The sequence below is a fragment of the Barbus barbus genome (assembly GCF_936440315.1).
Source record: "Barbus barbus genome assembly, chromosome: 13".
Taxonomy (NCBI): Eukaryota; Metazoa; Chordata; class Actinopteri; order Cypriniformes; family Cyprinidae; genus Barbus; species Barbus barbus.
Window position 1 is genome coordinate 31,552,010 of NC_136741.1, and position 21,035 is coordinate 31,573,044.

At 34.9% G+C, this 21,035-nt stretch overlaps 1 protein-coding gene across 1 annotated transcript; it reads left to right on the forward strand.

Moving 5' to 3' along the window:
• The first annotated feature begins 464 nt into the window (after window positions 1-464).
• LOC306879552 (dynactin subunit 2-like) lies at window positions 465-20,082 on the forward strand. Its single transcript, XM_079432582.1, has 14 exons — window positions 465-642; window positions 2,012-2,080; window positions 8,871-8,967; window positions 11,289-11,350; window positions 11,447-11,545; window positions 12,721-12,881; window positions 14,461-14,611; window positions 15,816-15,881; window positions 16,706-16,744; window positions 16,959-17,036; window positions 17,784-17,855; window positions 17,926-18,028; window positions 19,009-19,100; window positions 19,617-20,082. Exons 1-14 carry the CDS (start codon window positions 607-609, stop codon window positions 19,701-19,703), a joined length of 1,212 nt encoding a protein of 403 aa, XP_079288708.1. The 5' UTR covers window positions 465-606; the 3' UTR covers window positions 19,704-20,082.
• Window positions 20,083-21,035: the final 953 nt, after the last annotated feature.

The window sequence follows — 21,035 nt, forward strand, 5'->3', positions numbered from 1 at the left end:
TAGTAATGTATTACTTAATTTATTACTTTTGAATATATAATAGTTACAAAATAAATACAAATAAAATATTGCAATTATATAAAAGCATATGACGTAAATTAATTTGAAGAATTTATTCATTTAAATAAAATTAAAATTTAATTTGAACTTTAGTGAGTAAGGAAAGAAAAAAAAATAGTTAAATATTGTATTTCCCATATTATGTGAATTCAGGTAAATTGTGACACTTTTTTTCTGGGAAGAAATGTTCTAGTTAACCTGATTCTGAATTAATTATAAATAAAGAAAAATATTAATAAATTAATAAACATAATTAAATAGGCCTACTGAAATATAGGGCCTATAAAAGCGAATTATATCATATTAATTTGAACTTCAGCGGGGTTCATCGATATTCATCGCAAGAGCCATTTCCTAGATATATTTCACGAACGCCTGATTTCCTAATTCTCGCGAGATTGCGCGAGGTTTTGTGAGTGTGTGACGTCAAAGCTGTCTGTGTGTGTTCGCTCTCGACTCATCCGCTTCTCCAGCCGGTTATATCTCCTTTAAACACACTCCGCATAAAAAAAGTCACATTAAACTGCTTTCCCCCAGCGTGCTGCAATGGCCGACCCGAAGTATGCAAACCTGCCGGGCATCGTAAGTGATTCTTTCAGTCTGTAAACAACAATAACAGTGCGGTATATTAGCATTAGCCGCGGCTAACGGTCTGAGGTGATTCAAAGCGAAACATTCATATAAATTCATATCTATAGACTAATCAAGTGTTAATTATGTGTACAAGGGTTTCTAAACTAATTAAGTTATTTGAAATCTAGAGTTATCTGAGATTCTTGAGCGGAGTGTTAAGGTTAGCTCGTGTTTGTAACTGACGCTCGTCAAACACAGAACTTATAAATATTGATTAAAGGACGATTTTTTCCGGCTTAGTTGCTTGTATGCTGTGTAAAGGGGCTGTTGCACACCTTTGTTTTGCAGGCAGGATTGTAAAATATAGATGTTTGTGAAGGGCGTTGGCCAGATGTATGATTGGTGTAATATAATGTCAATATTTTAATATATATATGTTGTTTATTTGCCTTATGTCTTATATCTGTGTTGTTTACATGACCGCCGTAGACTTGCACTTTTGCTCAATCAGTATGGGTTTTCAATTTGGGTTTTTACATGTGCTATTTTCATTAACTAACATTAACAAAGATTAATAGATGTGACCCTGGAGCACAAAACCAGTCTTAAGTGTCAATTTTCCGAAATTGAGATGTATTTATCATCTGAGAGCTGAATAAATAATATTTCCATTGATGTATGGTTTGTTATGATAGGACAATATTTGTCTGAGATACAACTATTTGAAAATCTGGAATCTGAAGGAGCAAAAAAATCTAAATATTGAGAAAATCTCCTGATGACTGCTTTTGTGCTCCAGGGACACACATAGTGTAATAAATGCATTGTTAATTGTTTGATCATGTTAGTTAGTACATTAACTAATGTTAACAAATGACAACTTATTGTAAAGTGTTACCTAAAAAATGAATATCTTTCTCAGTGTTTTTGTTTTCAAATGCAAATAACATCCTTAAATCAAGATACATTTACTTAAGAAACAAATGTAAATTCTTGAAAAATGTAACAAAATGAAGTGAGTTTGTTTAAAACGAGAACAAATATGTTAATTGGGAATGAAAACTTTTTTCTCTTTGAATTAAGTTGATGGTTTCATTGCCATTGGCAGATATTTGTTATTTTCTCACTTCATTTTGACCAGTTTCTCATTAAACACGTTTTCTTATTTTAGGTCATTTGCTTCTCAAGTGAAAGTATCTTGATTTAAAAATCTTTAGACATTTAAACTGGAAAACAAGACAGAAATACTGATAAAGAGCAATTGTGATGAGAAGGTACAATTCTAAATGTGTAAATATGTATCTGTTTTCACTTGAGCTTTTATGTCTGGTGTGTTTTTGTTCTCACATTTTATTGAAATGACATCATTTCCTCCCAGGCCTCCAATGAGCCTGATGTCTATGAGACGAGTGATCTGCCCGAGGATGATCAGGCACAGTTTGAGTCGGTGAGTATCTCTGTGTGTGTGTGTGTGAGACTCAAATTTGAGCTAATTATACTTTCCCTCCTCATTCACTAACCCACCATCACTGTCTGTCCCGCTCCGGATGCTAGTTTGTGCAAGTAAGACGTCATTGTTTTCTAACGCAGTAACTGCATGGGTTGAAATCTTCCTGCCTTTCGAATGTTTTCTAATCAGGGACAGTCGTGCGATTAGCGTTGGGGTGTTTTTTAATTTATTTGAACTAGAGATGTAACGGTATGAACATTTCTTATCACGATTATAGTGACCTAAATTATCACGGTTATCAGTATTATCACGGTATGAAAAAAGTACTGACACATAAATCGTTTCATCAATTTTTGTATTTAAAATCAACAAACAATAAAAAAAAATTGCATAAACACTAAAACAATAACATTACCAATGATGTCTGGATTTTAAATGGCAACATGACTGACAACAGTTTATCTAATAGCATGTATGAAATGTTCAAATAAAGCTTTGAAAAAGTTTGATAAAATGGTAAACCTCACATTTCAGCCTTTACATACAAAAAGGGTTAAGTCAAAACGATAATTGATTAATAAATGATTATATGTATTTTTGTTTGCTCTATAAATAATTCTGGATACCTTATCAGTGTTGTTTAAATATGTAGAATCCGCATAACCGGTCAAAATGTACAGCAGGGCATGCAAATCTGGTCCATTTTTTTGGCCAGACAGAAGCTACACACAGACTGAATGTGAATCCAGTCTCTGACAGCAGGTGGCGCTTGTGGAACAGCAGAAGTACAGCTGTTTCCGCGTAACCTCCAGTGTTACGATTGAGCACTCTATAGCGCTGCTCGATTATAGCAAAAATCATAATCATGATTATTTTGGTCAATATTGTAATCACGATTATTTAACACGATTATGAGTGGGCCATATGACCAAAACCTAATATGAGTATTTTATTTAAAGATAGCTATATGTATTAAATATGTATTTTAGTGCTGTCAAACGATTAATTGATTAATTACAAAATAAAAGTTTTTGTTTACATAATATGTGTGTGTACTGTGTATATTTATTATGTATGTATAAAGACACACACATACAGTATATATTTTGAAAATATTTACATGCATATATTTATATTCATATAAATTGTATCATAAATATATTTAATATATAAATATAAAATTTTTCTTAAATATATTTGTTTACATAAAATAAAACGGCATAGTCTTCACTGTAAGAACTTTCTTTGTTTCTTATTAAAGCTACAAAAGTCCTTCAGTCAAGAGCAGTGAGTGATTTTGTCTTTAGTTGTTTGATTATTAATATCAAGCTCACAGTCGGCAGCAGGAATATTAGGCTGCTGTCACTTTAAGAGCTGCACGGATCCAATGTACTGTTACACTTGTATTTTCATTCTCAACTCTTTATGTCCATTTATTACATGAATAATCACTAAGCGCCACATTTTTGCGTGTATTTGACCGTTTAGGCGCGCAGCTTGAGCTTAAGTTGACTTTACATGTCCATGTTCTGTTCATCTCTGAGCGCATGCACAGAAAACCTCCTGAGGAACAGCACTAGTTCTCTTTCGCGTTTTTGAAAACATTAATAAATCTAATACACTTCTTCAATAAATCAAGCACATCCCATTTTGCAAAAGTCATGTTACATGATTTCACTGATTTGCACGTTAAATTGGGCTTTTATTGAGGAACGAAAGCGCACCGCTGGAAAGGGGGCGGAATAATCCTTTTATCTCGATTATTGGATTTTCATAATCGTTGGAGGCCGAAATCGAAAAATATGAAACGGTTATACTTGCCGTGGAGAATTTTATCATGATTTATCGTCAAACCGGTAATCGTTCCATGCCTAATTTGAACTATGAACAGGTTTTTTTATACCTAGTTTTGCCTGTGTGTGTGTCATTATGAGAAAAGTCTGAACTGGTAAAGTGTGGTGCAGGTTTTAACCTGCTAGACTAGTTATTAAACTACGATGACTGGTTTACTGCTGTCATTTTTATGGTAGTTACTATGGTTATAGAATATGGTTCATGTTAATAACATAAACAGAATTGTATTAATTATTTCTAAATTTAATTAGTAAACTTGAAGCTGTTTGTAAGTTTAAAAACTTTGTAAAGTTTAAGTTTAAAATAGAAAGGATGTGGAGTGACGTCTAGCTGTTTCAGTGTGTTTTAAGGAACAAATGGTGGTAAATTCGACAGTTTGACAGAAGTAAATTGTGTGTTTCACTTCCTTCTAGGGCTGCACAGTTTGTGAGAGAAAACACAAGGGGTTTATTCTGATGAAAATTGTGATTTAAAAGGCACAAGTTTTGCTGTGCTTGTTTGTATGACTGAATAATTTAGCCAAAATTGTTGTTAATATCAAGGCTGTTATAGTTAATTAAAACCATAGAAACATGTTTGTTACTTAAAATAGAATAAACATTGACTGAAATAAAATCAAATATAAAAAATAAACATTTTATTTCAGCTAGTTGCCAAAGCAACATTTCCCATTCTCATTTAGTTTAATTTGCTAAAATAACAAACTAAAACTGAAAAAAATCAATATAGATATATTGAGGAAAAAACCAATAACTAATAAAAATCACAAAACAAACAACAAATTTATTAAATTTTTAACAAAAAATGGAAAATACAAAAATAAAAATGATTTAAATAATTTTTAAATATATTTTTTATTTAATTTTACTGTATGGTACTTCTCTTTTAAGAACAGCTGGTTTTATAAGTGCTTCTCAACACAAGTGTGGGAAAGATGCTTCACACATGTGTCCCTGCAGCACAAAAGCAGTCATGAGTAACACAGGTATATTTGTAGCAATAGCCAACAATACATTGTATGGGTCACAATTATATATTTCTCTTTTATGCCAAAAATCATTAGGATATTAAGATCATGTTCCATGAAGATATTTAGTAAATTTCCTACCGTAAATATATCCAAACTTCTTTTTTGATTAGTAATATGCATTGCTAAGAACTTCATTTGAACAACTTTAAAGGAGATTTTCTCAATATTTAGATTTTTTTGCTCCCTCAGATTCCAGATTTTCAAATAGTTGTATCTCAGCCAAATATTTTCCGATTTCCAAAAATGGACACTTAAGACTGGTTTTGTGGTCCAGGGTCACATATTGCGCTTCCAAATGCACATTATAAGAGACGCAAACTCGGTGCATATTTTTTTTTGTGCATAAATATTTAATTAAAATGCAGACTTTGGGTTTCGATAATCACACTAAGCATATGATGGCTCTGGTTTAATTTCTGTTAATTGTGCAGCCCTTCTTCAGTCGCTCTGTGTGTGTGTGTGTGTGTGTGTGTGTGTGTGTAACTGCAGCTGTATCTCTGCTCTGATCTGGATGCTGTGTCGATCCTCTCATCCTTCCTCATTATTCCTGAAGTGATGAAGTCTGTGTCATAAGCTGTAGACTAACATCTGCTCTCTCCGCAGAACAGCACGACTAACGTTTGACACTTGAGTTCACGTGACTGTGTTTGAGTGCTTTGTGTGAAACTCTGGGTAATCTTTCTTGCAGCTGGAGATCACATTAGCCACTGACCTGTGAGCGGTTTCACATTAATATGATCAGATGTAGTGGTGCACAGGCATTATTCAGTATCAGCTGAAGAAACAGAGGCCTGCGGCTCTAATTAACAAACTCTGATGAAATAAACAAGCAATCTCACAACACAGCGCTCTGTTCTCCTCTCCCTCCAGCTCCTGGTGTGCATGTCACATGATAACTACATTAATATCTCTCTCTCTCTTTCTCTTCCTCACTCTCTTCTGTTTTTCTCTTTCTCTTTTGTTCTAACTGTCTTTGGGGACCCAAGGAGCTGGTAAGAGTTTCTGATTCCCCTTTAACACCCAGTGACTCCTCTAAACCAATCAGAAGTCTGATCGTGAGCTGTGCATGTGCGTCTGTGAACTCACAGCGTTAGTGTGAACGGCTAAAGCACGCTGGGAAGGCCAGTCTGTCAGATGGGAGTTTTCATCAGCCGTTTAGAATGATTTTGCACATTGATGTCAGTTATAATCACAGAAAATTATTTTAACTTGTCCTTCAGTTTGGAAACAAACAAACAGAGTCCTGACAGAAATATTATCCAGTGGTAAAATGCTCCATAAATGTCAATTGTTGCACATAAGGGTCAATCAAAATTATTTTCATAATTATATTTAATAAAAGACAAATAACTGTATACATAAAATATTACATAACATTATATTAAAAATATTAAATAAATATAATAAAACATTTTGTATACATAAAATCTCAAACAATAAATAAAATATTTTGTAGACATGGAAATATTTATTATTAATTAATATATTTATTATTAGCATTATTTATTAACACATTTGTACTAATATGTGTATAATACTAATACTTAAATTCTGCTCAATATATTTATGCTACTTTATAAAGAGCAAGACTTTTGTATTAAAATATACATAAATATTGTATATATTATTGCACATTGCATATGCACAGTTATGGGCCAGTAATTTATTTACACTTATATTATTGTTATTATTATTATGTACTGTATATAACAAGTTAATATATTATTAAAAGATATATAACAGTTAAAATATGTGCATACTTTTGACTATAAGTATAGTATACTATTATATTATTAATATTGTATATAAAAAATATTATATAAAAATTACAGAACAGTATAGTGCACTTATGGGCCAATACTCTCTAGACAGCTGCTATTTTATCACTAGTGCAGACTAGTATTAACTGTGATGCATGGAGACCTCCTTAAACATTTGACAGGAACGTTATAATGTAAAATGAAGATAAATTAGTGTTTGATTAATGCTTCAGTATCATCTCTAGTGCAATGATTCTCTCTCTCGATGCTCCAAAATGAAAAAGTGTACATTTACTGTCCTGTACGTGCTCTAAACGCTGCTGACAATGCCCTTCACGCTGACAATCCCGGCTAATTAAAGCAGAAAAGTTCACCGTACGCTTGTGCTCATCAGACGCTCTGTCTGTGGAAGTGTGTGTTGGTGTTTCTCCAGCGTAATGGCCACAGTAGACACGCAGATTCATAGTGTACAGTTTTCCCTCATAACAAACCTGTAGTGGTGTTTGCTGAGTTAGATTTACACTAAAGAAGGGAATAGAGACACACGGTCCCGTAAGAAACCAGCCTAGTAACACACTAAACTCCAGGCATAACACATTCACAGCACACTAATATTGAGTTTTGCAGAGTCTAGCATATGTTTTGAGTTTGCTGCTGTATTTTAGATGACGCTCGATCTTATTAAACACCTGTGCCGTCAGCTTGAATCTCTTCCTATCATTTATTTTCAAATTGATGTGTGTGTTTGACAGAATAAATGCATGATTGTCTGTGAAATTGTTTATTTCTGAGTGATTAAATCAGTTCAACGTTCTCCCATACGTCACTCTTAAATCAATATAGAGACAGAGCGACACACGTCATAATGTGAAAACCAGGCCCACCGGGGGTGGGGACAATCCTACGCTCTCCATTGACTCTGTATTTTGGGAAGCTGCCTCCTTGTCATTTCTGACTTATAACAAAAAACAGAACAATGTCTAAAAGCTGCAGTGTGACAAGGTGTACAGTAAACAAGCTAAAAAACCCAGAACTACGTTTTTATAAGCTGTCGACCCAAAGAATGAGCGTTTAAGGACGCAAAAGTAGAGCGCAACGTGTCTATTACTCTGAGAACTGCGCCCACTGGAGGGAAACGTAATCAGCGACGGGAACCAGTCATTATTTTTAACCGTCAAAGGATTATTTCACCGCTCTATGTGAACCTGAGGAGGAGATATATTGAGAAACTAAATTTGATTGGTTTAAGTCAGTGCCCCTGATCCAACTGAATGGCCCAACGTGAAATACCCTGACATCTACAACTATTTGAGTCCTTAAACGCTCATTTTTTGGGGGGGGGTCAACAGCTTATAAAAACAAAGTTCTGAGTTTTTTAGCTTTTTACTGTACACCATGTCACATAGCAGCTTTTAGACATTGTTCTGTCTTTTATTTACATTTATATTTAGCAGATGCTTTATCCAAAGCTACTTACAAATGAGGACAATAGAAGCAATCCGAATCAACAAAAGAGCAATGATATGCAAGTGCTATAAAGGCTCCGTTAACTTAACACAGTACACGTAGCAAGTTTTTTAAAATTATGTAATAAAAAGAAAAGAGATAGAATAGAGCAAGCTAGTGTTAGAGGCCTTTTTTGCTTTTGCTGATTGTATAATAAATAAAAAGAAAACAAAAAGATTACAAAAAGAGAAGCTAGTGTTAGTTTTTTTTTTTTTTTTTAAGAAAAGCAGTTAGTAAATGAATAGAGTGCAAGTCTAAAAGGGGCAAGTTTTTTTTTTTTTTTTTTTAAAGAATAGAATTAGAATAGAGAGTGCTAGAGTTAGAGGGAGGAGGAGATGTGTTTTAGCCGATTCTTGAAGATGGTTATAAATCAGAAATGACAAGGAGGCTACTTCCCGCAATACAAAGTCAATGGAGAGCGTTGTGTTGTTTTCCCCTTCAGTGTGGGCGTGGCCTAAATGTGCTCTGTCTCTTCTGTGGGAGGGGCTTACCTGCCTCAAAGATTCAGCCAATCAGATCTTCAGAAGTGTCTCCTTTATAATCAGTGAGGCGTCCAGATCTGTTGGTTTCACCGCTGCATGTGCGTCGTGTGTGTGTATGGTTTTCTCGAGTGATTGGTTTCTGACTCGTCTCGCAGGAGGAGCTGTGCAGTGACAGCGTGGAGCGGATCGTCGTCAATCCCAACGCCGCCTACGACAAGTTCAAAGACAAGCACGTCAGCGCCAAGGGTTTGGGTGAGGAGATACCAAACACTGTTGTTTTAATGTCACGGAGTAAATATTAGAGATTTTATTCAAATTTGAATAACGTTTTTTTATGCATTTTTTGTTTTAATTTTACTGTCAAATGATTAATTGTGATTAATCACATCCAAAATAATATTTTTTTTTACATAATATATGTGTGTGTGCTGTGTATATTTATTATGTATATATAAATACACACATATGCATGTATATATTTCAGAAAAATATATTGTTCATGTATTGCATATATTTATTTATAATATACATTTTATGAATATAAAGTAAATATTTTAAAAATATATACTGTATGTGTGTGTATTTATATATACATAATACATATACACAGAACACACACATATATTATGTAAACAAACTTTTTTGTATGCGATTAATCATTTGACGGCAGTAATTTTAATGTTTTAGTAATATTGTTACATTTTGTCATTTTTAAAGAAATATTTATATATAGATTGTATTAATTGTATTTTAGTTTTAGTTATTTATTTAAACTAAATGAAAATGAGAAATGTTGCTTTGGCAACTATCTGAAATAAAATAAGTACATTTTTTGTATTTAATTTTATTTCAGCAAAAGTTTATTTTATTTCAAGTAACAAAACTGTTTTTTTAATGGTTTTAGTTTTACTCACTCGCTAATGTCTTTTTATTGTTTTGTCGTATACATTGTAATGAATGATATTGGTAAATGTCAAATGCATCCCAGCTGTTATAATTAATGCAGACTAAAAAAACCCTTAAAGGGGGCATAACACACACTGTTTCACCCAATCTCATGTTAATCTTGAGCACCTATAGAGTAGTACTGCATCCTTCATATCTCCAAAAAGTATTTAGTTTTATCATATTAATAAAAGAAAGATACAGCTTTATGATTCTCTCTGAAAAAACCCGAGCTCCTGGAGGCGCGCCGTGGGCGGAGCTAAAGAGTGACGAGCATTGTACCCCACCTTTAATTGTTTCTTTAATGTAACTCTACTAATGTGAGTCATCTGGGCATCTAAATGGTCTTTTAATAAATTATTTGTTTATAATTTGTCTTAACATTAATAATTTTAAGTTTACAGATCTGTCTCAGTGTTGCTTTAGTATCATTAAGATACTTTTATAGCTTTTATAAAAAAAAATTATTTGTATTTTTATATGTGATTTTATTTTAATTTTATATTTTAAATATTTTTTTACTTCAGCTTTATTTATTTTAGTACTTAAAGTTAACCTAAATGAAATGAAGAAATGTTGCCTTGGCAACTAGCTGAAATAAAATATTTTTTAAAATTAAAATTTATTTTGATTCGAGTAACAAAAGTGTTTTTATGGTTTTAGTTTTGGTTAACTATAATAACCCTGCTGTGAAATTGGGTCTGGTTTTGCTTGTTTAACTCTATTGTTCTCTCTTTCTTGTTACTCTTACTTACTCTCTTACCTGACTTACATTTCACTGCTGGTTATACTCTGTATAATTGTGTATGTGACTAATAAAAATCTTGAATCTCTCGCTCTCTCTCTCTCTCTCTCTCTGTGTCTGTGTGTGTCTGTGTGTGTCTGTGTGTGTCTGTGTGTGTCTGTGTGTGTCTGTGTGTGTCTGTGTCTGTCTGTGTGTGTCTGTCTGTCTGTCTGTGTGTGTCTGTGTGTGTCTGTCTGTGTGTGTCTGTGTCTGTGTGTGTCTGTCTGTGTGTGTCTGTGTGTGTCTGTCTGTCTGTGTCTGTGTGTCTGTGTCTGTGTCTGTGTGTGTCTGTCTGTGTGTGTCTGTCTGTGTGTGTCTGTGTCTGTGTGTCTGTGTCTGTGTGTGTGTGTGTGTGTCTGTGTCTGTCTGTCTGTGTCGGTGTCTGTCTGTGTGTGTGTGTGTGTCTGTGTCTGTCTGTCTGTGTCTGTGTCTGTCTGTGTGTGTGTGTGTGTGTGTCTGTGTCTGTCTGTCTGTGTCTGTGTCGGTGTCTGTCTGTGTCTGTCTGTCTGTGTCGGTGTCTGTCTGTGTCTGTCTGTGTCTGTGTGTGTCTGTGTCTGTCTGTGTCTGTGTGTCTGTGTCTGTCTGTCTGTGTCTGTGTCTGTGTCTGTCTGTGTCTGTGTGTCTGTGTCTGTCTGTCTGTGTGTGTCTGTGTCTGTCTGTGTGTGTCGGTGTCTGTCTGTGTCTGTCTGTGTCTGTCTGTGTCTGTCTGTGTCTGTGTGTGTCTGTGTCTGTCTGTGTCTGTCTGTCTGTGTCTGTCTGTCTGTGTGTCTGTGTCTGTCTGTGTGTGTCTGTGTCTGTCTGTCTGTCTGTGTGTGTCTGTGTCTGTGTCTGTGTGTGTGAGCAGATTTCTCGGACCGCATCAGTAAGAGTCGCAGGGTGGGCTACGAGTCTGGAGAGTTTGAGCTTGTGAGTGATTTGCTCGTTCATCATGAACCGCTTGATGATTTGTTTAGTTTTATGGAGTCTCATCGTTTGTCCTGATTTATTTTCTCTGTCCTGCAGTTAGCTGAGGGTTGTGGCGTGAAGGAAACTCCTCAGCAGAAATATCAGCGACTGGTTAATGAAATTCACGAGCTCTGCCAGGATGTGGAGCGTATTCAGGTCAGAACTAAACATCTGCTGATCTTTCAGTTACCCGTGTACTCTCATCATCTACATGATATTCACTAGTGTTCAACAGTTTGGGGTCAGTAAGATATATATATATATATATATTTATATTTATTTTTTTTTTTTTTTTTTTTTTTTAAAGAAATTAATACTTTTTTTCAGCAAGGATTCATTACATTGGTCAAAAGTGAGAGTAAAGACATTTATAATGTTGCAAAATATTTATATTTCAAATAAATGCTGTTCTTTTGAACTTTCTATTCATCTGTGAATTCTGAAAAATAAAATGTACCACAGTTTCCACCAAAATATTCTCCAGCAGCTGTTTTCAACACTGATAATAAACAGAAATGTTTCTTGAGCAGTATATTAGAATGATTTCTGAAGATCATGTGAAGCTGAAGACTGCAGTAATGATGCTGAAAATACAGATCACAGAAATACATTACAGTTTAACACATTCACATAGAAAACAGCTACAGTGCCCTCCACTAATATTGGCACCTTTGGTAAACATGAGCAAAGGTGGCTGTAAAAATAAATCAGAATTGTTTATCCTTTTGATCTTTCATTCAAAAAATTCACAAAATTCTAACTTATTGAAGTAAAACAATTGAAAGTGAGGGGGGGGGGTCTCATTGCAAAATACATTTCTTTCTCTAAATGAAGAAAAGCACCTTTTTAAGTCATTCAGATCAAATATGTGCAGTTTTAAGTCATTCAGATATTGAATATTGTCTAAATATAATGGATTTGTATCATTAGTTAATAAATAAATTTTTAAAAAAAATTATGAATAAATGTCAAAAGGATTTTGTAGGAGTAATGTCCGCTGAAATTTCAGCTTTGCATCACAGGAATAAATTACATTTTAAAATATATTCATAGAAAACAGTTATTTTAAATGATAATATTTCACAATTTGTACTGTATTTTGGATTAAATAAATGCAGCCTTGGTGAGCAGAAGAGACTTCTTTCAATAACATCTTACCAGCCTCAACATTTTGAGCAGTTCTGTAAATCCTAGTGTACTCAAGCCACTGTCTGTGCTGCTTATTCCAATTAAAAACAGTCCACTTAGACAGGAAGAGACTGTCGGGCGTGCATGTGAATTGAACAAGCACGTTTGTGTTTTATGTGAGGTTGATGTATGTGTTCTTGCAGGTCACGACTAAAGAGAGCAGCACAGAGGAGCGTTTGACTCCGGTGGCTTTGGCTCAGCAGGCGGCGCAGCTCAAACAGCAGCTGGTTTCTGCTCATCTGGACTCTCTGCTCGGACCCAACGCTCACATCAACCTCACCGACCCTGACGGAGCACTCGCCAAGTGAGTCAAACTTCTGCTCCAGTTGTTCTGAGATGCATTTAGACTTCCTGAGCTACAAATACAGCACAGAACAACCACAAAAAAACTTAATCTGCTCTCAGATGGGTGTGATGTAGTGTCAATTGTTTTTAATTTAGTCCTGTGCTTTTTAGGTTTTGTCATATTTAGTCAGCATTCTGATCATCGTAGATGCTTTTGCAATATAGAGCGAGCACATGAGCATGGCTGCCAGATTGCAAAAGTTAAGTAAAACACCTGGCAGGAAAATATCATTTTAACAGAGAAGCTCAGATTGGGGGATTTGAACTTGTGATATCTGGCAACCCCAAACATGAACGCTTGTGCTTGAACAGCAGTCTGTAATATTGTCTTTTTTTCATAAAAAAATTAAAAAGAGATGGTAACACTTTATTTTAAGGTGTCCTTGTTTCACGTTACATGCACTTACTATTATAATAACAGTAAATTATGCATTTAACATATAATAACAGCAAATACATGCAAGTAACCCTAAACCAAAACCTCATCCTAACCCTAACCATATAGTAAGTACATGTAGTTAATTAATATTACTCGCTGCTTAAATGTGTAATTACACTGTAACAAGGACACCTTAAAATAAAGTGTAACACAGATTTTGGTAAGTTAAATTAAATAAAATACATTTTAGTCTTGCCTTTTATTGTCACTGATAATGGATGTTGATATAATCACAGTGGTCTTATATTGACCTTATTGTCGTTTTAGTCATTTGTCAGCAAACATTTTTCTTCATAGATTTCTTTAACGAAATTAACACTGGAAGCTAGGGTTGCCCCCTAATAGTACATATGGCTCAAATATGGCTTATCATCTGAAATATGTAAGTAGCAGCAACTTTACATGGCCGTTCAATCTAATGTTGTGCGCTATTGAAGTGTCTGTGCTGAGTGTGGAAGATTTACAGCAGCGCTCGCTACAGGACAGATGGAGGCGCTCACTTACTCTTAAAATACTCCCTCATTTTGGTCATACAGAGTAATAAATCTTTAGAATCTGTAAAGACTCTACGATTATTTGTTCACTCACAATAAAAACAAAACAGGAAAGCAAACAGGATGCGCTTTCTGCCGTCTCAGTCTCTGTGAACTTGAGCGCAAAACTCTGAAACTCTGTGTATGTACTTGCCTTACAGATATGAAAAATATATCTATAGAGAGTGAAATGTCTACTTTCAAATCAAATGGAAGACAAATATTCTCAGATTATGTCATCCGTTTGAAGCATGCATACAGGCACGGAGAAGACGAGTCAGTGTCGCCGACTTCATCTCTTAAACCGAGAACAAAGAAAGCACTCGTTTATCAATGAATTATTAACATGTTAATGCAGCCTCCTTACTGTTTTTCACTGACACATTCATGACCGTTACTTCTGCGGTGCGCTGTGGCAAACTTTATGCATGCACTTGAGCACTTTATGCAGGCAATTAAAGGCTCATTATAATGATTTAAATGGTTTATTAATAAATGTGTGATTAGTTGCTTCAAATGAACGGCTACTGGTTGACTTGCTTGCTGAGTGTTCTGTATGTTTGCAGGCGCTTGTTGACTCAGCTGGAGGTGGCTCGGGGCGTGAGGAGCGGAGCGGGTGGAGAAAACAAGACAGCGGCACCCAAAGGACCGGACGGAGTGATACTCTATGAGCTCCACAGCCGACCGGAGCAAGAGAAGTTCTCAGAGTCTGCTAAAGTACGGCCTTTATGGAACATCCAGTGTGATGTCACTTCCTGTGGCTAGGGCTGGGCGATTTAGCAAAAATATAGAATCTCAATTTTTTTTTTTGAATGTTTGACCGATTCCTGATTTTTAACTAGTCAACTTGAAAATGTAACTACAACCTGATTCAAGTAACTTTTTCTTTATTAACCCTCGAGTTAAAGAACATTCTATTCTAAGTGCAGTGGGGAAGTCGTGGCCTAATGGTTAGAGAGTCGGACTCGTAATCCAAAGGTTGTGGGTTCGAGCCCCCGGCCGGCAGGAATTGTAGGTGGGGGGAGGGAATGTCCAGCGCTCTCTCCACCCTCAATACCACGACTGAGGTGCCCTTGAGCAAGGCACCGAACCCCCAATTGCTCCCCGGGCGCCGCAGCATGGCTGCCCACTGCTCCGGGTGTGTGTTCACGGTGTGTGTGTGTGTGTGTGTGTGTGTGTGTGTGCGCATTTGTTCACTACTCACTGCTGTGTGTGTGCACTTGGATGGGTTAAACGCAGAGCACCAATTTCGAGTATGGGTCACCATACTTGACAATACGTCACGACTTTACTTTACTTTACTTTACATGAAGTTATCAACACGATGTAAATGTTAAACAAATCACTTGTTAAATATCTTTGCAGAAAAGATGCATGAACTACGATCAAATTCAATATGACTGAAGGTATAACACAGTAGATTATTAACTATTAATGTTCTGTAAAAACAATGAACAGCAGCTTTCAGTCTGTCAGCATGATGCAAACATGAAATATCAGACATACAGTAGTAGTTACAGCTTTGTGCTGCTTTTCCATAGTTTTTTCTATGTAAACATGGATACGTTTGACTGTTGCGCTCACGTCTCTTGCATGAAACGGCTTTCTAAATACACACGCTAACTTTTCAGTTAAAACAAGTTCACTCCCAACTTGTTGGATGTTTTTCCTTTTCCACTGCCTGCGTCACATCTTAATCCACACAAAAGCACATTCTGTGTGAGTGGCACCTCGTGAGCGGTTAATCACGTGCACTGAAATGCGGTTAGATCGTTCTTTTCTCTTTGCTGTTATCATTGGAATATTGTCAAAGTGTCTAATTCAGAGTCAAAACATTACATTCGAATGAATCGATAAAATCAGAAATCTTATATAATACCTGTGGCCGTTTCTGATGCAGACGTTCTCTGTGTGACTGCAGGTCTCCGAGCTGGAGAGACGGCTGGCTGAACTGGAGACGGCGCTGGGATCCGGCTCAGAGAAACAGGTGCGTGAGACACGTTTACTGATAATTTCTAACGCTCTGAATGATCAAAACTGCTGTCAATCCTGTTTCACACTCAATCTAATCCATGTCTTCTGTCTGTGAGAGTTTACAGTGTTTTATCTAATAAAAGCTCTTCTAGTGTAATTGTACAAGCGTCCAGCTTCAGCTCGTGCATATGTCTCAAATCTTGACTGATTTTGATCAAGTAAGCGTCAGAATAACTGCAGTCATATCTCCAGATGAACTCTTACTGGACTGAAGCAGCTCAGCTTTACTTGATTCTCCATCAATCATTTTCTAGAAAAATCAGTGCGTCTCAAATCTGATCATCAGGATCTTCTGAGGAGCGTTTGTTTCTAGAAGCTTTACTTTCACTGCTCCTCAGCGGAGGAATGATCTTCATCTCACATCTTCTGAGGAGCACTTATTTCTTCATCTCTCAATCAGCATTGCATTATATGTTCGGATCATTTCAGTCTCATCTTACTGAGACATATTAGTGGAGATTCAGAGCGACGACTGATATTTAGATCATTTAATGTCTGTATCTGCTGTACTGTTATAAAGGTCTTATTGATTTAGATTACAAGCAGCAGAAATATCAGTATCTACACCAAATTCATATTTTTGAATAAAATTGAGCTGTTTTTTCCTCCATATTCTCACTATATCAGACTATATGAGCCATAAAAGCCTGAAAACACATTTTGTTTTTAGATTTTTAAAAAAAGTTTCAATAAACTGTTACATTTAAAAAAAATGAAAAAAAGTTATTTAGATCTGTCACTGATCTGTGTGTGTGTGTGTGTGTGTGTGTGTTGTAGGGTCCGCTCAGCGCCGGGGTTCAGGGAGCCAGTCTGATGGTAAACACACACGTCACTATAACAGCACCATCTGTATTAACATTCAGTGTCTTTACACACCGAGAGATGCATTTATGAAATAAAAAGGAGTTGTTTAACATGCACACAAGCAAAAATAACAACCATAGCAGAATCATTCAAGCATTCAATACCACATGAAAGCTTGTGAAGTGAGTGGATGTGGTCATGTGATCAGGTCTCTTGCTGTCTGCAGGACTCTATAGAGCTGCTGCAGGCACGGGTCAGTGCGCTGGACGCTGCCACGCTGGACCAGGTGGAGGCCAGACTACAGGTGAATCCAGAACCCTGACCGACCGTCTGAAGGGTGTTTCTTCAGATGTTAAAGGCTCGTTCACACTGAGACTCATGCCATTAAAGGACACAGCGGTTCATCATGTTCCTAGTTTTGTTTTTATGAATTTTCCAGCATTTCCAACACACAGAAAACTGACCTATCCCACAAAAATTGGCAGATGAGAGAGTTCACCGTTTCTTTTTTAAATGTTGTGCATAGTTTTGTGCATGATGTTTATAATAATAATAATTATTGTGCATAATTTTTTTATAATTTAATATTTTTTGTTTGCAAAATGTTCAGGTTCTGTAGCATCAAAAAGTTTATTATTATTGATCATTGTATTATTTTTTATAATTGTTTAATAATTATTATTATGTTAGCATTAAAAGATTTTATTAGTATTAATCATTTTATTATTATTATTATCTAATTGTTTTAATAATAATTATCGTTTGCAAGATTATCTATTGTTCTGAGTTCTGTAGCAGCGAAAGATTTTATTTTTAGTCCCCAATAATAATAATAATAATTGTATTATTATTTTTATATAATTGCTTAAATTAATTTATTAATTTAAATGAGTTAATTTTTATTAATCCCCCAATAATAAGAATAAGAATTATACTTTTAATCTATTAAAATCATAATTTTTAATAATAATTGATTTGAATGACGTGTTTAAACGGAGCTGTTATTATGAGTGCAGTCGACGCTGAGCGCTTGTTTTTGTTTGGTCTTCAGAGCGTTCTGGGGAAGATGAATGAAATCGCCAAGCACAAGGCGGCCATCGAGGACGCAGAGACCCAGAACAAGGTGCGTCCGCCGTCAGCAGAGACTGTGCTGGAGTTAACGAGCTGACTGACGAGCTGTGGTCTGTGTGCAGGTGTCTCAGCTGTATGACGTGGTGCAGAAGTGGGATGCCATGGCCTCGTCTCTCCCGCAGGTGGTGCAGAGACTGCTGGCCGTCAGAGAGCTGCACGAGCAGGGTATCCTTCAGCCCTCGCGTCACTCACATGTTTGCTTTGGGATTTAAATACCTCTTTAATTGGCCTGAAAAAATCTTAATGGTTCTAAATGAGGTATCATGTGCTTTCTGCAAAATATATTAATAATTGTAATGCTGATAATATTGTTGTTTTTATAATTCTATTGATACAGTATTATTATTAACTAATTAATTAATACTCTTATTATTATTGTTAATTTCCAAGAAAATAGTAATAATATTATTATTATTAGTAGTAGTAGTGTAATAATAATAATAACAATTATATAATCCCCAAAATACTATTACTACTACAAATAATAATTGTTCCTGTTATTATAATGCTATTAATAAAATATTACCAATTAATATATTTTGTCAAATTTTATTTATATATATATATATATATATATATATATATTATTATTATTATTATTATTATTATTAATCCCCACAATTTATTAGTAGTGGTAGTATTAATATAATAATACTTATCGCCAAAATGCTACTTACTACTAAAATATATTTTTATTATTATTTCCAAAAATATATTTATCATTGATGTTGTTATTATATTATAAAATAATAATAATATAATACTAATATTATTAATACATTATTCTTAATCCTCAAAATTATAGTTGTGGTAATAATATATAGTAGTAATAATATTTAAATATTAGTTGTAGTGTTAATATAATACTATTTTATTATAAATTAAAATAATAACATTATTCTTAATTATCCTAAATAAATTTGATAAAATATAAGATGTATATTTTCTCCCCAAAACAATAATAATAAGTGATAATTATTATTATTGAGGTGAAACAGGACCTGGACATTTCTTTACAGTTTTGAGATTCATTTAAATAATTATTTTATAGAAATGGCAAGTGTTTATGAGCTATTTTTGTTGTGTGTGTCCAGGAGTGTATTATATGTTTGTGATCTGTTGTTTTTGTGTCTGTTGTGGTGCAGCGATGCAGTTCGGCCAGCTGCTGACCCATCTGGACACGACACAGCAGATGATCAACAACTCTCTGAAGGACAACAGCACTCTGCTCTCGCAGGTCTCTCCTCAAACACCACTGACCGCAAACACTCACACAAACCCCACGTTAACTCTTTCCCCGCCAAACCTTCACTGTTATACGCATCTCCTGAATGAGTCTAGAATGCCCCGATCAAACACAGACCAGGAGGATGCAGAAACCAGCGATCTTGCACTGCTGCTCAAACGTTTAACACTAACCTCTGATCCAGAAAGTGTTAAAGGCCTGTGAAGCTTTGGGAGGAATGATGGAAGCCATCTACTGCAACTTTGATTTGATCATATTACTGAATATGATCCAGATGCAGTTTTTGATTTAAAATAGATTTTTTTTTTAATGAAAAAAAAAAACAGTACTAAAGCTAGAATAAAACAGTTTTTTATTTTGTTTTAAAGTTGAGGGTCTGATCTTTATTTTGATGTATACATGTTCAGATATTCATACAACAAAATATTCAGGGGGCATTATATTTGAGTGAAAATCAGCAAAAACGCTGGCAGGGAAAGAGTTAAACATCCCGCTGTTCTCTCGCAGGTCCAGCAAACCATGAAGGAGAACCTGCTGGCTGTGGAGGAGAACTTCGGAGCGCTGGACCAGAGGATGAAGAATCTCTCCAAATAAAAGCCATCGGTCTGGTGAGAGGAGAGGAAGAGGGAGTCCATTAGAGTCCAGCTCTGTTTCTCATGCCGCCCTTTTGTTTTCCTGCAGAGTGTCGTGACCAAACGTTCCCACACTACAGAACCTTAAAGCTTCAGCGTTTAGATGCTCTCCCTCAAACCCAAAGTCTGATTTCCATCATGATCCACAAACTTTGTTTTGAAGGTGAGGAGACGCTGTGTGTGTAAATACAGGCTTATCTGTACTTTAACTCGTTCTCAGGAGCGATTGCTTGTAACCGTTATTGTATTATTAATGTGTGGTGCGGAGTCCACCAATTATGATCATTTTCCAATATAGAATTTCAAATGCATCTCTGGATAATAAAATGCTTCCAGAAATCTTTCATGTTGTTGTTGTTTTGAAAGTTCCCAGCATTCCCTCACAATGCATTTCAGTTAAATCTTACAATCATTAGGATTATTGGATAAGGATTATTAGATTGAGATTTCTGTAGAACTTTTCAATATTACTGTTTTGATCATTTGTGTATTTTTACATTTTTGTGGCTATGTATTTTTTTTGTAGATTTTACATTTTTGTAAATGTTAAAAAAAGAAAATTAATGTAGATTTTTTCCTTTTATTTCGGTGGTTTTTGCTAGAATAAAAAAAAACTAATTTTCTAGTATAATGCTAAAAATGAATATAAAAAAAAAAAGGGTTAGAAATCAATTTGTTTGCTTACCTTCATACTTGAATCCTTTAAGAAGTAATATGCGTTGCTTTAAACCATTATATATTATTGTCATATGGTTTTTAGATGTTAAAGACATTGCTCAAAATAATATTAAAATATATTTGTAACATTAATTCACTCGTGAACTAAGCAATAAACAATTGTATTTTTATGTTAGTTAATGATGAATAAATTAAAAGCACTAGAGCTAGTTAACAAACGGGACAGTTTTCTAAAAGTGAAATATTTAGAAACAACTTGCGTACAATGAGAGTCGATGCTTCTGCGTTTTTGTTTTTTACGATCTTATAAAAATTTCATAACATTTCATGGTCTGAACAACTTCCAGTTTTGGAACAACAGGCTGGTGTTTATGAAGTATATTTCCTTTATATTCAATAATGCCTGTGAAACACACCAAAACTAATTTTCACTTTGCATGTCAAAACAGTGACATGAAATAATCAGAAGAGAGCTTTCATCATTTAAAATGTTTTAATTTGTTAAATTAACAAAAAAAACTCCCAATAAAAAAGCAAATGCTACTTGTTCACGATTCTCAAAGTATTTTCTTTACAATTCAAACATGAATATGAGAAAGGAAAGGTTTCTCTGCAG